At 46.9% G+C, this 15,094-nt stretch overlaps 1 protein-coding gene across 1 annotated transcript in view; it reads left to right on the top strand.

The window, feature by feature from the left end:
* The window catches only part of KIF19 (kinesin family member 19), a 63,626-nt gene extending 48,964 nt beyond the window's left edge, over positions 1-14,662 (top strand). The window contains exons 13-20 of the mRNA XM_040330979.1: positions 866-1,136; positions 1,657-1,778; positions 3,273-3,442; positions 5,805-5,910; positions 7,527-7,614; positions 7,909-8,306; positions 10,404-10,560; positions 12,090-14,662. Coding sequence (XP_040186913.1) covers positions 866-1,136; positions 1,657-1,778; positions 3,273-3,442; positions 5,805-5,910; positions 7,527-7,614; positions 7,909-8,306; positions 10,404-10,560; positions 12,090-12,247 — 1,470 coding nt within the window. The 3' untranslated portion in view covers positions 12,248-14,662. The remainder of the gene's footprint in view (positions 1-865; positions 1,137-1,656; positions 1,779-3,272; positions 3,443-5,804; positions 5,911-7,526; positions 7,615-7,908; positions 8,307-10,403; positions 10,561-12,089) is intronic.
* Positions 14,663-15,094: the final 432 nt, after the last annotated feature.

The raw sequence follows: 15,094 nt of genomic DNA, 5'->3' as shown, positions 1-15,094 counted from the left end.
TGATGGCACAGTGGGGGCAAGTGATGGCACAGTGGGGGCAAGTGATGGCACAGTGGAGGCAAGTGATGGCACAGTGGGGGCAGGTGATGGCACAGTGGAGGCAAGTGATGGCACAGTGGGGGCAAGTGATGGCACAGTGGGGGCAAGTGATGGCACAGTAGGGGCAAGTGATGGCACAGTGGAGGCAAGTGATGGCACAGTGGGGGCAAGTGATGGCACAGTGGGGGCAAGTGATGGCACAGTGGGGGCAGGTGATGGTACAGTGGGGGCAAGTGATGGCACAGTGGGGGCAAGTGATGGCACAGTGGGGGCAAGTGATGGCACAGTGGGGGCAAGTGATGGCACAGTGGAGGCATGTAATGTAATGTAATGGCACAGTGAGATTTGAAAAAAGCATGTTCCTGTAAGTGGTTGTTCCTGTCAGCGGTTGTTCCTGTCAGTGGTTGTTTTTCCGGCTACCCCTCAGCTTCCAGAAAGACTAGTAAGAAGGGGGTCGTCTTATATGGTGAGTATATCCCAAAACCAACATTTTTCCTGGAAAAATAGGGGGTCGTCTTATACGCCCAGTCGTCTTTTTACGCCGGCAAATACGGTAGGTTGCTTTATAGAATAAAATGGCCTGGGAGGAGCCAGCCTGAAGCCGCTTTTTCATTCATTTATAGTTTCAGCTGTTTTCGCTTTTACATGCTTTGCCACCAACGGATGCATATGTGCTGCATGTGGGCGTTAAGGCCACACCCACTTTGCCGCTGCGCATACGCATTACATGGGCGGCGGGAGGTTAAAATGAGAAATCCTGGGAGGAGGACCCATTTGAGTCAAATGCACCCCCTCTTATTAACACCGCCACCCTCTTCCCACACAGCTGGAGCTGGAGAGGAGATTTCGGGAGATCCGCCAGCGAGCGCGGCGGCTGGAGGAGATTTTACCGAAGAGGATCAGCTCGGAGGAGCAGAGGGAAGTCCTGAGCCTGCTGTGTAAGGTGCACGAGCTGGAGATCGAGAACACCGAGATGCAGTCGCACGCCCTCCTGAAGGACAACATGATCCGCCAGAAGAACTACATGGTGCAGAGATTCGAGCAGCACCGCTGCATCTGCGACGAGATCATCCGGCAGCAGAGGAGGATCATCGCAGGTAAAGGCAATGCAGGGGGTCTGATGCCAAGCTTTAACTCAAAACCATAATCGGATTTCATTTTGGGGGGGGGGGGACATATTTGTATATCTGTCCATCCAGTCCTGAGATTTACACAGCTCTGCCGCCACACAGCACCGCCCTATCTGGCAGGGCAGAAGACTTGATGCAGTTAACTACTTGCCTACCGGGCACTTTCACCCCCTTTCCTGCCCAGGCCAGTTTTCAGCGTTCTCGCTAATTTGAATGACAATTGCGCGGTTAAAACGGACGCATGTACGCGGCATATTACCCAATTCATGAAGCATTTACAAATATCATTGATTTTCTCAATTATCTGAAAAGCTTTCACTTCATTATCTACAGTGGTTACTTTGTATGGAACCCCCTCCCGGACCTCCCGGACCGGTGGCGGTATAATCCCCCAGCCATCATTTGCCTAATTTTCTCTTGTGTTGTGCAGAAAATGCTTTGTTCGCCTTTTTTTAGTGGTTATAACTCCTGAGAACTCATTTTACAGATCACAACTTGGCCGTCCCGCACCGTCTGGAGGACCTGTATGAAGTCTACCTCCGCGAGCTGGAAGAGGGCACTTTAGAACGTATTAGTCTCGTCGACCGATCTTCAGTTTTGACTTTGAAGGTTCGTTCAGCTACCAAATCTATGGAGTGTGGTGAATCTGGGGCAAGATGGTCCCAGTGGCGTAGCAAGGGGGGTGCGAGGGGGACCACCGCCCTAGGGGCGCAAAATTTAAAGGGGCGCTGTCATGAGTGTGGAGAGGAGGGAGTGCCAACAACAGATGGGACATAGGAACATATGCATAATGTCACCACTTCAGGCTTTACCAGCCATTATCAAGCACGCTCTCCTCTTCCCTACAGCCACTGCTGTCTCACACAGTGGATTATGTGACCAGACTGGAGCTAAGCTGAAAATAGGTAAGTCCATGGGTCGGAGGGGGGGCACAAATTACTTGCCTCCCCCCAGGCGCTGACAACCCACGCTACGCCACTGGATGGTCCCACTAGATTTTTTAGTTTAGCCCAAATCTCACCATTACAAAGCTACCGAGAGGAACACTGTTGGGTGGCAGGACCATCTTAATAGCATCAAGGGCCCCTGGGCAAAGTAATAGGCAGCATATATGTAGTAGGCGTGTATGCTGCCATGGATTGGCACTAGGAAAGAAAAATTAAAAATTTGATATAATTTTTTTTTTTTTTTATCCTACCTAAGACACACTGGCCCGGATTCAGATAGGAGTTAACGACAGCGTATCTCCGGATGAGTGTGCGGGGTCGTATCTATGCGCCTGATTCATAGAATCAGTTACGCATAGATTTCCCTAAGATCCCTAACATCCGACCAGCGTAAGTGTCTTACACCGTCGTATCTTAGGCTGCATATTTACGCTGGCCGCTAGGTGGCGCTTCCGTATATTTACGCAAGGAATATGCAAATTAGGTAGATACGCCGATTCAGAAACGTACGTCTTCCCGGCGCATTTTTTTATGTCGTTTACGTTAGGCTTTTTCCGGCGTAAAGTTACCCCTGCTATATGAGGGGTATCCTATGTTAAGTATAGACGTCGTTCCCGTGTCGAATTTTGAAAATTTTGCGTAGGTCGTTCCCGAATAGGGCTGTACGTAAGTTACGTTCACGTCTAAAGCATTGACGATTTGCGGCGTAATTTCGAGCATGCGCACTGGGATTCTTTCACGAACGGCGCATGCGCCGTTCATAAACAATTTCAAATAAGTGGGGTCACACTAAATTTGAATAAAACACGCCCACATCATCGACATTTGAATTAGGCGGGCTTACGCCGGAACACATACGTTATGCCACCGTAACATAGGGCGCAAATTCTTTCTAAATACGGAACTTGCGCCCTAATTTACGGCGGCGTAACATATATGAGATACGTTACGCCCGCCGCAAAGATACACCAATGTATCTGAATCCGGCCCACTGACACTAAATACCAAAAAAAAAAATGTCCACTGAAATTCGGACACATATTTTACATCTGTGAAACCTGGGAGTGTTCCTTTAATTGTGAATAGACGGCGGCGGCCATGTTGTTTTATTGTGTGACATCATACACTGAGCGGACCTTCATCCCCTCCATTGCAGGACAGCCAGAGCTCCTTACCGAAAATCCCTCAGATCACCGCGGAGGAGACCTCCCAGGAACCGGACTCCGACCAAGAGAGCGTGAGAACCTTCGGATCCGACAACCGCAATCTCCATTACCGGGAGTCGTACCGCCGAATCTTACCGCGGCTTCTCTCTGACGCTGAGAGGTGAGAAGAACCTCTTCTGTGCCCTGACTGTTACCTCCAGAATTATCATTATATCATTTGATGGCTGCATTCATTTTCTGATTTCAGACTTTTTTTTTTTGTTTTGTTTTTTCACCTGGTGATCCTGCCACATCCTGTTTTAGGGAGACAACGCTCACTCGCCGTACTGTATGGTAGACATGTGCGCTGCGGAAAAATTATTTTGTTTTCGTTTCATTCGTTTTTTTTGTTTTATTTTAATGTCGTGCGTTATGATCGAAATTCATAAATTTGTGAATTTGAAAATCCGAAATCCATAAATTCAAAAATCAGAAATCTTAAAGCGGATCTCCCGCAGCCATTCGTTTTTTTTGGGCACTAAGTTATTTATGGCGTATAAAGAGAGGACTCACTCTTCTGCTGTTTAAAGTCATCCGCTGTCCGATTTCATCTGGAATTATATTTTCTTTGTAACGCCGTTTCCATTTTGCTTGTGGGCACTGTGAAGCCCACAAGCACTCATTTCCTTGTTCCGGGTTTCCATCTAAACGGGCGGTGTCTCGTCACATTCGGCTCTCCTATCACAGATTGCTACACCGCTTGACCCTTCTCACGCTATCATTAATGTGCAGGAGTGTGGGGAGTAGCAAGATGGCGCACGACGGATCGTTACTTCCGGAGCAATCTGTGATGGGGAGCCTGATGTGACGAGACAGCGGCGTCACGCTTTAGGAAATCCCACGATAACTCAGAGGAAGCAATGAGAAAAGCTCCCAGGAGACATTGCGGGTAAAGGATATAACTCACTACCCGCAGACTACCCGCTAAAGAGAGAGGACAGGAAGCCGAGTGACAGCTGCTGATATCAAAGGTACTGTCACAGAAAAAAAAAACACCTTCCGTTCCTTAATGCATTCTAGTCTGCTGTTTGATTAAGATAATGTATTGAAATAGGGTGGACTTCCGCTTTAAGATTCATAAATTCATAAATTTGAAAATGATAAATCCGAAAATTTGAAAATCCGCAAATTTGAAATTCGTGAATTTGGAAATTCCTAAATTCAAAAATTCTGAAACTCCAAAATTCTAAAATCTTATATCCGTAAAATATTAACTGACTAACTAATTAATAAATAACTATTATGTTTGAAATTCCCAAAAATTCTGGAATTCGAAAATCCGGAAATTCAAAATTCTGAAATTCCAAAATCCCAAATCCGGGAAAAATCGAAATACTAACTAAATAAATAATAACTAATTATTAAATTATAGGTATTGTAATTTCCTTTTTGAATTTGACTGTTAGGCACCTTTAACAAATAAGTTACAAATTATCCGAAATAATGAATGTTAAATGTCGAAACAAACTGAACGAAACAAATTATTAATTAATTATAATAATAAAAATGTTTTATTTTTATGGTCATTTATTATTAATAATTTTTTACGCTCCATTCGTTTAGATGTGGCATTCGTTATTTCGGAAATTCAAAAATTAGAAAATTAGAAAATCCAGAAAATCAAAATACTAATTAACTAACTAACTAACTAACTATTAAAGTATAGTTATTGGAATTTCCTTTCAAGTTTGGCTGTTGGTGAACGAATACTAATGTATGCGAAGTTACGAATTATCCAAAATGAATGTCGTCGCATCTAAACAAATGGAACGGAATAAATTAATAATAATATTAAAAGTTTTTATTATTATTGTTATATATTATTATATTATTATAAATGTGTTATGTTCCATTTGTTTAGATGCAGCATTCGTTATTTCGGAAAATTCATAACTTCAGATTAATTTGTATTCATTACTTTTACTAACAGCAAATTTGAAAAGAAATTCCAATACCTTTAATTTAATTGTTAAGTTATTATTATTATTATTATTATTAATTAATTTAGTTATTATTTCGGATTTTCGTTCTTATTTTTGTATTTTCGTTCTTTTGCATTTTCATTTATTTTCAAATTATCGAATTTAGAATAACAAATTTACGAATATTCGAAAAAATTTGTTAAATGGGTTTTCGTTAATTCGGATATTTCCGAATTTGTGGAAATTTTGTGGAAATTCAGTAAAAAAAATAATGCGGAACGAAAAGAATGGCACATGTCTACTGTATGGAGGAGCAGTGTTGTCACCCTTGGACAGGATGGAACAAGGATAAGGATCCTTATTTTAATCTGTGTAATTTTGAAATCTCATTGGACTTAACCGAAAATAACTGTCATTTGGAATCAGCCGAAATTAACTGCCACTTATGTGTTATTTTTGTGAATGACGTCTATTTTCTTTAGCTTTCTATGTACATTGCCTGCAGTTATAACATGAATAGGAGGTTTTAAGCACACCCTTCGATCCTTTTTTTTTCAACAGTGATACCAATAAAGTGTTTAAAACCAGCCCCCGTGCCCGTCACCTTAAGAATTCCACAGTGGTGACTCCGCCTCCAATTCATGTGAACGGGATGGTCAGCAAGGAGGTAAGTGGCTTGGATTTTACTTGCCGTTGAAAGAAGAGCTGAGATTTTGAGATATTGAGCTGTAAGGTGTCCGTTTTGGAGCTCAGAAATCTCCTAAAGCTACAGAAAACTGTTTGATGTGTTCCTCCTGGGAGGCCTCTGTAGATAACTCCGCCCCCAGCTCCCCCTTCCACAGTACACAGCCTCTGCGGAGACCTAGGAACACTAGAATGGTATTGCCCTTTGGTACAAACTCTGCCTCTTGTGTCATGTAATTTATTTGTTTTTCTAACGAAAAATTAATGCTATAGAGAGTTCCTGGAAGCAGTGTGGGGGTTGCTTTATATACAGATCCACTTTTTGTATTGTGCAGATAACTGAAGAAGAAAAAGGAGAAATGGTTTCTTGTTTCTTGAACTATAAATAGTCTTGAGACTCCCCTCACCCCTCCCACTTCCTGCATCCCTCACCCCTCCCACTCCCTGCATCCCCTCACCCCTCCCTGCCTGTTCCTGTGCTTGTAGGTATTGAATTAAGCCAGTCTGTGCTGAGTGGGAGGGTCTGCCTACATGATCATGTGATCAGGGCCAAGGCGGAAAAAAAAAAAAACTTGCACTCCAGGCATCTCTGCAGAAGTGCTGCGCTCTTTCCTGGTAGCTTATGTGCAGCACATTACTGGTAGAATGTTGATCTTGGGAAGTTGAATGCATGGGGAAAAGGCAAAATCCTTCCTGCAACCCAGAGTACTGTTGCCATGTCTGCATGGAGTTTGTTTTTGTGGGGGCTGGGCTGGGGGACACTGTTGGGGGCATTAATGGGGCCTGGAAGCTTGGCAGAAATTTAGGGGGAACTGTTTGAGGCTGAGAGGCACTGGGGGAAAGTTGATCGGTACTGAGGGTTCTTGAGGGCACTAAGGGAGGTTGTGAGGCTCTGTTGGAGGTTGTGAAGCTCTGTTGGAGGTTGGGTTGCACTGTGGCAGTTTGTGAGGCACCGTGTGAGGTTGTGAGGCACCGTGTGAGGTTGGGAGACATTGTGGGATCTGGGTGGCTCTGTTGGAGGCTGTGAGGAGCTGTTGGAGGTTAGGTTGCACTGTGGCAGTTTGTGAGGCACTGTGAGAGTTTGGGAGACATTGTGGGAGGTTGTGAGGCTCTGTTGGAGGTTGTGAGGCCCTGTTGAAGGTTGGGAGGAGCTGTTGGAGGTTGGGTTGCACTGTGTGAGGTTGTGAGGCACTGTGTGAGGTTGTGAGGCACTGTGAGAGGTTGGAAGGCACTGCAGGAGCTTGTGAGGCACTGTGGGAGTTTGGAAGGCACTGTGGGAGGTTGGGAGGCACTTTGAGAGATTGAGAGGCATAGTGGGAGTTTGGATGGCACTGTAGGAGGTTGTGAGGCACTGCAAAACGTTGAGAGGCACTGTGGGAGGTTGGGTGGCATTATGATAGGTTGGGTGGCACTGTGGGAGGTTGGATGGCACTGTGGGAGGTTGGGTGGCACTGTGGGAGTTTAGGGGCCTGCAGCTAGCTGCAGGCCCAGGATGAGGGATGCCATGGCCTGGTGGTTGAGAACCAGTGGTCTTAGAGGGTGGGCTTTTTTTGTTTGCCCGGAGTTCCACTTTAATTACTAGATTTTCTACTTTTGCAGTCATTTCCACGGAGCAATCTGGTGAGCATGAGCCAGTACATCAACTCCTCTCCTGAAGGCATCAATAAGGTCGCTTTAACACGCAAAGGTAAGTAGCAGGAAAATATTACAGTGTCACAGCCCCACCCACTGATTACATTTTTTGGGGAGGTGCTATGACTTTTCTGTCCTGTGGGGGCTACAGCAGAACATCAGCCACATATGAATATGTACTGTATGTAAAGCCAGATATATATATTTTTTTTATATTAGGCTTTGGATGGAGTAAGGAATGGTTAGAACCTCATGGGCAGGATTGACCTCCCAATCACATGTTCAGGAGCCCGTCCCCCGAGCTCCCATTGCTTATAGCCTATTAATTTTGTGTCACTTTTTATTACAGAAAAGAAGGAGATCCTCAGCAGTATTAAAAATATCTCGGTGAAGGCAGCCGGGCGGCGTTCCCGGGTCATCGAGGGTGACCGCCTCCAGCCTCTCCAGCAGATGAAGGAGAGAAGCAACCTGTCCGTCCACTCGCTGAGCGAGAGCGAGGACAACCCGTTCCGAGACCAGCGGGTACCCGCCTCGCCACTCCACCACGCCGCCAGTGAAGATAACCTTTCCACCAGCACCGGGGAGATGGTGGTGGCGCTGGCGGGAGGAAACCGCGGGAGTGATTCTCCAGGATTCTGGCAGCCCGTGCCAAAGAAAGGGGCCCAGAAGCAGGAGAAAAGGGAGGAGACACTGGAGGTGAAACGCAGGAAAAAGAGGTCGCGGTCCTTTGAGGTCACCGGCCAGGGGGTAAGGCTTGAAGAATGGTGGGATTTAGAATGATATCTCAGATCCCGAGGCCTCTGTACAGGTCACCAAAACCAGTATTCAGGTTTTTCCTGACTTCCCCCTGACTCTCCTGATCTCAGTGCTTGTTCTGGGTTGTATAGACAGCCAGGGTCAAGCTATTTCAGGAGTAGGTCAATTCCCGAGTCTGTACACCTGCTGTGCCCATTATGAGGGGTTCCCACCATCCCTGTGCTAAGTTCCCAGGTCTGAACACCTACTGTGCACATTATGAGGGGTTCCCACCATCCCTGTGCTGAGTTCCCGGGTCTGTACACCCGCTGTGCCCATTATGAGGGGTTCCCACCATCCCTGTGCTGAGTTCCCGGGTCTGTACACCTGCTGTGCCCATTATGAGGGGTTCCCACCATCCCTGTGCTGGGTTACCGGGTCTGTACACCTGCTGTGCGCAATTATGAAGGGTTCCCACCATCCCTGTGGTGAGTTCCCAAGTCTGTAGACCTGCTGTGCCCATTATGAGGGGTTCCCACCATCCCTGTGCTGAGTTCCCGGGTCTGTACACCTGCTGTGCCCATTATGAGGGGTTCCCACCATCCCTGTGCTGAGTTCCCGGGTCTGTACACCTGCTGTGCCCATTATGAGGGGTTCCCACCATCCCTGTGCTGAGTTCCCGGGTCTGTACACCTGCTGTGCCCATTATGAGGGGTTCCCACCATCCCTGTGCTGAGTTCCCGGGTCTGTACACCTACTGTGCCCATTATGAGGGGTTCCCACCATCCCTGTGCTGAGTTCCTGGGTCTGAACACCTACTGTGCACATTATGAGGGGTTCCCACCATCCCTGTGCTGAGTTCCCGGGTCTGTACACCTGCTGTGCCCATTATGAGGGGTTCCCACCATCCCTGTGCTGGGTTACCGGGTCTGTACACCTGCTGTGCGCAATTATGAAGGGTTCCCACCATCCCTGTGGTGAGTTCCCGAGTCTGTAGACCTGCTGTGCCCATTATGAGGGGTTCCCACCATCCCTGTGCTGAGTTCCCGGGTCTGTACAACTGCTGTGCCCATTATGAGGGGTTCCCACCATCTCTGTGCTGAGTTCCTGGGTCTGTACACCCGCTGTGCCCATTATGAGGGGTTCCCACCATCCCTGTGCCGAGTTCCCAGGTCTGTACACCCGCTGTGCCCATTATGAGAGGTTCCCACCATCCCTGTGCTGAGTTCCTGGGTCTGTAGGCCTGCTGTGCCCATTATGAGGGGTTCCCACCATCCCTGTGCTGAGTTCCCGGGTCTGTAGGCCTGCTGTGCCCATTATGAGGGGTTCCCACCATCCCTGTGCTGAGTTCCCGGGTCTGTACAACTGCTGTGCCCATTATGAGGGGTTCCCACCATCCCTGTGCTGAGTTCCCGGGTCTGTAGGCCTGCTGTACCCATTATGAGGGGTTCCCACCATCCCTGTGCTGAGTTCCTGGGTCTGAACATCTGCTGTGCCCATTATGAGGGGTTCCCACCATCCCTGTGCTGAGTTCCCGGGTCTGTACATCTGCTGTGCCCATTATGAGGGGTTCCCACCATCCCTGTGCCGAGTTCCCGGGTCTGTACACCTGCTGTGCCCATTATGAAGGGTTCCCACCATCCCTGTGCTGAGTTCCCGGGTCTGTACACCTGCTGTGCCCATTATGAAGGGTTCCCACCATCCCTGTGCTGAGTTCCCGGGTCTGTACACCTACTGTGCCCATTATGAGGGGTTCCCACCATCCCTGTGCTGAGTTCCCGGGTCTGTACATCTGTGCCCATTATGAGGGGTTCCCACCATCCCTGTGCCGAGTTCCCGGGTCTGTACACCTGCTGTGCCCATTATGAGGGGTTCCCACCATCCCTGTGCGGAGTTCCCGGGTCTGTACACGTGCTGTGCCCATTATGAGGGGTTCCCACCATCCCTGTTGGATATCATGCTATGTTTATATTATGGAGAATAATTCAGGTGAGTCTGGGATACATAATGTAGTCAGGGGCCGCCTCTGTCCACCAGGCTCCACCCCTAAATACAAAGATAATTTTTTGGGACTCCCCTTTTAATGACGGATTTTTTATGCTTCTGCAGCTGATCCGACCAAAGAACCATCCTTCCCGAAACAGAATCCTGGAGAGCAATTCCGAGCACAAGATCCAGACGAACGGCCCTCAGGGAGGAAACGGCCGCGCTCCGGGGAAGGTCGCACTGCCGATCGCGCAGGTCAGACTTCCTCAGAACCAGACGGGTGAGTGACCTCGGGGGCAGGTATCAGAGGCACCAACATAGCAGCTCTGTAATCACATCATGACATTTATTTATTACAAATACAAGCAATGTAAGTACCGGAATGTGACCTGGCCTCTTGCAGTACAGCAAAGCTCAGACTGGGGGACTCGGTTATACTGCATTGAGGAGAGAGCAGAGTGACCAAGAAATGAGCTTATAAGTCTGCTGCCGCTCCTTTCGCTGTCATAACATGGCAACTGTTTATGGTACAGAAGCCGTATAACAAAATCAAATCTTCTTAAAAATGTACAAGATGCAGTCATCCTAGGCCAGGGGGCGCCAAACTTTCCAAACAAAGGGCCAGTTTCAAGTTTTAAGGTGGCAGACTGTTGCCGGTGGGAGTAGAAAATGCCCCATCATTATGTATTCATGGGAGTATTAGTGCCCCATCATTGGTATCCATGGGAGGAATAATGCCCTATCATTGGTGTCAGTGGGAGGAATATTGTCCCATCATTGGTGTCAATGGAAGGAATGGTGCCCTATCATTGAGAATAATAGTGCCCCATCATTGGTGTCAGTGGGAGGAAATGTTACCCATCATTGGTGTCAGTGGGAGGAATAGTGCCCCATCATTGGTGTCATTCTTGACATGATTGTAGCCGTATTAGTGCAATTGTGACAATTGGTGTCATTGGAAGGAATAGTGTCCCATCATTGGTGTCAGTGGGAGGAAATGTGCCCCATCATTGGTGTCAGTGGGAAGAATATTGTCCCATTAGTGAGTTGAGAGGTATCTTAATATAGCGCAATATTATTGGTGTCATTTGAAGGAATTGTGTCCTATCATTGGTGTCAGTGGGAGAAATATTGTCCCAACATTGGTGTCAGTGGGAGGAATAGTGTCCCATCATTGGTGTCGGTGGGAGAAATATTGTCCCAACATTGGTGTCAGTGGGAGGAATAGTGCTCAATCGTTGGTGTCAGGGGGGAAAATTTGCCCCATCATTGGTGTCAGGGGAGGAAATGTGCCCCAATATTGGTGTCAGTAGGAAGAATAGTGCCACATCATTGGTGTCAGTGGGAGAAATAGTGTCCCATCATTGGTGTGAGTGGGAGGAATAATTCCCCATTGATGATGTCAGTGGAATAGTGCCCCATCATTGGTGTCAGTCGGAGGAGTAGTTTGCCAAGGACTGTATAAAGGCAAGCAAAGGGACAGATCTAGTCCCTGGTTTGCAGTTTGGGGTCCACTGTCCCAAACCAACCAATCAACTAATAAGAATTCACTTTGTATCGTCACTATGCTCCAAGCTGCTGCCAGGTCGGAGGGGTCAGCCCCACTCACACATCTTCTGTCCCTCATCCAAACCCCTGCCTGCCCTGGGTCTATAGTAGCCACATGGGCTGCTAGGGCAGTAGTTCCACCAGTGGCACCCAATTAAAACATCCATTACAAGCCCATTGGTTGTTGGTTCCTGTGACTTATTAGCTAATAGGCCTACGAAAGTCCAACAACTCACAATGTTCTCTTCTCAATCCATACAGGACCAGGGAAACAGCCGGACCACCAAGGAACGGGGTCCCAGCCCAACCCACCAGTCAACACGAAGAAGCAAACCTCCAATCAGCGCCCGCGATTCAACTACGTCAACTCCAACGCCGCCAGCGTAACCGGCAAAGAGATGAAGGTTCGGAAATATTAGGCGGTGGTGGTCGGTACGTAAGCAGTACAGCCAAAAAAACGGGGGCCTGGAGTTTGGCCGAGCGTTGATGGAACTAAGCTGACTTTGAGGTTCAGAACGACTTAATTCTAGCAGTATCAATAAATCGGTATTGGATTGGTATTCTGGAGGGTTCGCCCCTCATTCCCTACCCAACAGGTATTAAGACTCTAACTTGCCCCTCAGTGACTGCAATGAGGCCACTAAAGGGGTGAAAGGGACACAAGGACCTCAGGCTGCCCACGTGGTGGAGTGTCGGAGCTAAGAAGGCGAGTCGGACAGCGTCGGTACTGCACAGACGAGGTCAATGCAGCAATCTACAGAGTGCCTGTATCGAGACTACTGTTTTACCTCCAATCCGGTGAATCATGGCCGCGGCCTTTCCCTTCATGTGGGGTGGTACTGTGCTGGCTATCCTGCAGGAGCAGAAGGCGGTTGACCCATGGTGACCACCACCCTTGAACTCTAACCCATAACCCACCTTCATTATAAATGACCGTACCTTGGACATTGGTACAGCAGGAATGCACAAGGACCAAAGTTTATTGGGCGGGGGGTGAGTTACTACAAACCCCAACACAGGGGTCCTCCTGTCGAGGCTCCAACTCTTCTACAAAATCAATTGTACAAGACATTTTTTTCCTTTCAACGTAAATTTGCTAATTTTTTTCTACCAACATGCACTGGACTCCACGGAGGGCTATATCCTTTGTATCTTCTTCAGCAAGATTTCAGTATGACGCTAATTTAAGCTGCTTCTATTGGACGGTCACTGACCAATGCTGGGTGTTAGGGGGTTGCTTTATATATAAGTTCCCTCCTCCCCCCCCATCTTTTCTTTTGCTGTGGCCTCTGCGCCATTTATGTGGCAGGGAGTGAATATACGAGAGACTCACTAAAGGGACCATTTAATTGGCATTAAATGGAGATTAATTTAAATTACATTCAATTAAATTAAAGAATGAGACAGAGATTAGTTTAAAATAAATTCGATTTAATAAAGAATTAAATAGAGATTTAGAGTGACCTAAAAAAAATGGACTACTTGGCAGCCTGCAAAAGACCAATTCTCAAGGGATATCCAACAAATTTTATTTTTGATATAACAGGAAAGGAGTTTTTTTTGCTGGCGGTGTCCCCATTGGTAAGATTTCTCAATTAATTTTTCCTGGTGGCTGCTGTGAAAGGAATGAGAAATCCAAAATGATGTGGTTGTCACCAGAACAAGCGCTGAGGATGGGAAATGGTGGTGAGGATAGACTATCCAATGGGAAATAATGGTGAGGTCAGATTATACAATGGGAACCAGTGATCAGGATAATTTATCCAGTGGTGACTCACTGGTGAGGATAGACTATCCTCACCACTATTCTCCATTGGATAAGCTATCCTCACCACTGGTTCCCACTGGATAAATTATCCTCACCACTGGTTCCCATTGGATAATCTATCCGTACCACCATTTCCCAGTTGATAGATTATCCAATGGAAACCAGTGGTGAACATAATTTATCTAATGGGAAATGGTGGCGAGGATAGATTTTCCAATGGGAACTGGTGGTGAGGATAATTTATCCAATGGGAAGCAGTGGTGAGGATTGATTATCCAATTGAAAATAGTGGTGCGGATAGATTATCCAATGGGAACCAGTGGTGAGGATAGATTATCCAATGGAAACCATTGGTGAGCATAATTTATTTAATGGGGACCGGTGGTGAGGATAATTTATCCAGTGGTGACTCACTGGTGTGGATAGATTATCCAATGGGAAATGGTGGCGAGGATAGATTTTCCAATGGGAACTGGTGGTGAGGATAATTTATCCAATGGGAAGCAGTGGTGAGGATAATTTATCCAATGGGAAGCAGTGGTGAGGATAGATTATCCAATGGGAAATGGTGGTGAGGATAGATTATCCAATGTGAACTAGTGGTGAGGATAATTTATCCAATGGGAACTGGTGGCGAGGATAGACTGTCCAATGGAAACCAGTGGTGAGGATAGATTATCCAATGAGAAATGGTGGTGAGGATAGATTATCCAATGGGAAAAGGTGGTGAGGATAGATTATCCAATGGGAAATGGTGGTGAGGATAGATTATCCAATGAGAAATGGTGGTGAGGATAGATTATCCAATGAGAAATGGTGGTGAGGATAGATTGTCCAATGGGAACTGGTGGTGAGGATAATTTATCCAATGGGAAGCAGTGGTGAGGATAGATTATCCAATGGGAAATGGTGGTGAGGATAGATTATCCAATGTGAACCAGTGTTAAGGATAATTTATCCAATGGGAACTGGTGGCCAGGATAGACTGTCCAATGGAAACCAGTGGTGAGGATAGATTATCCATTGGAAACTGGTGGTGAGGATAGACTATCCAATGGGAAATAGTGGCGAGGATAGATTATCCAATGGGAAATGGTGGTAAGGATAGATTATCCATTGGAAACCAGTGGTGAGGATAGACTATCCAATGGGAAATAGTTAAAAAAAAACTGTTTAGGCTGCCGGTCTGCATACCTTCTATTGCGATGTCCATAGATGCACATCGTTGGTGTTAGGGGGCGGGGGCCCGCAGCGGAACAGGTCCTACCTCTGTATCATTGAACGACAAAACAGCCACGACACACAATGCAGTTTGACCCAACGCTGGCCCCCATCTCTATATTCTCTGTATTCTTCCACTAGTGACATCAGTATCTGCAACACAGGAATTGACCTCTAACCTTCAGTGCAGGCACTTCTATAGGCGCCAATTCAAAAGTGATCTCATAATGTGTTTTGTAATCTAAGTGCTGATTTCTACTCTGAAAATCAATCCCCT

The sequence above is a fragment of the Rana temporaria genome, chromosome 12, assembly GCF_905171775.1.
Source record: "Rana temporaria chromosome 12, aRanTem1.1, whole genome shotgun sequence".
NCBI classification, from domain to species: domain Eukaryota; kingdom Metazoa; phylum Chordata; class Amphibia; order Anura; family Ranidae; genus Rana; species Rana temporaria.
The sequence above is the reverse complement of the archived record's forward strand: the minus strand, read 5'-3'. Positions and strand labels throughout refer to the sequence as shown.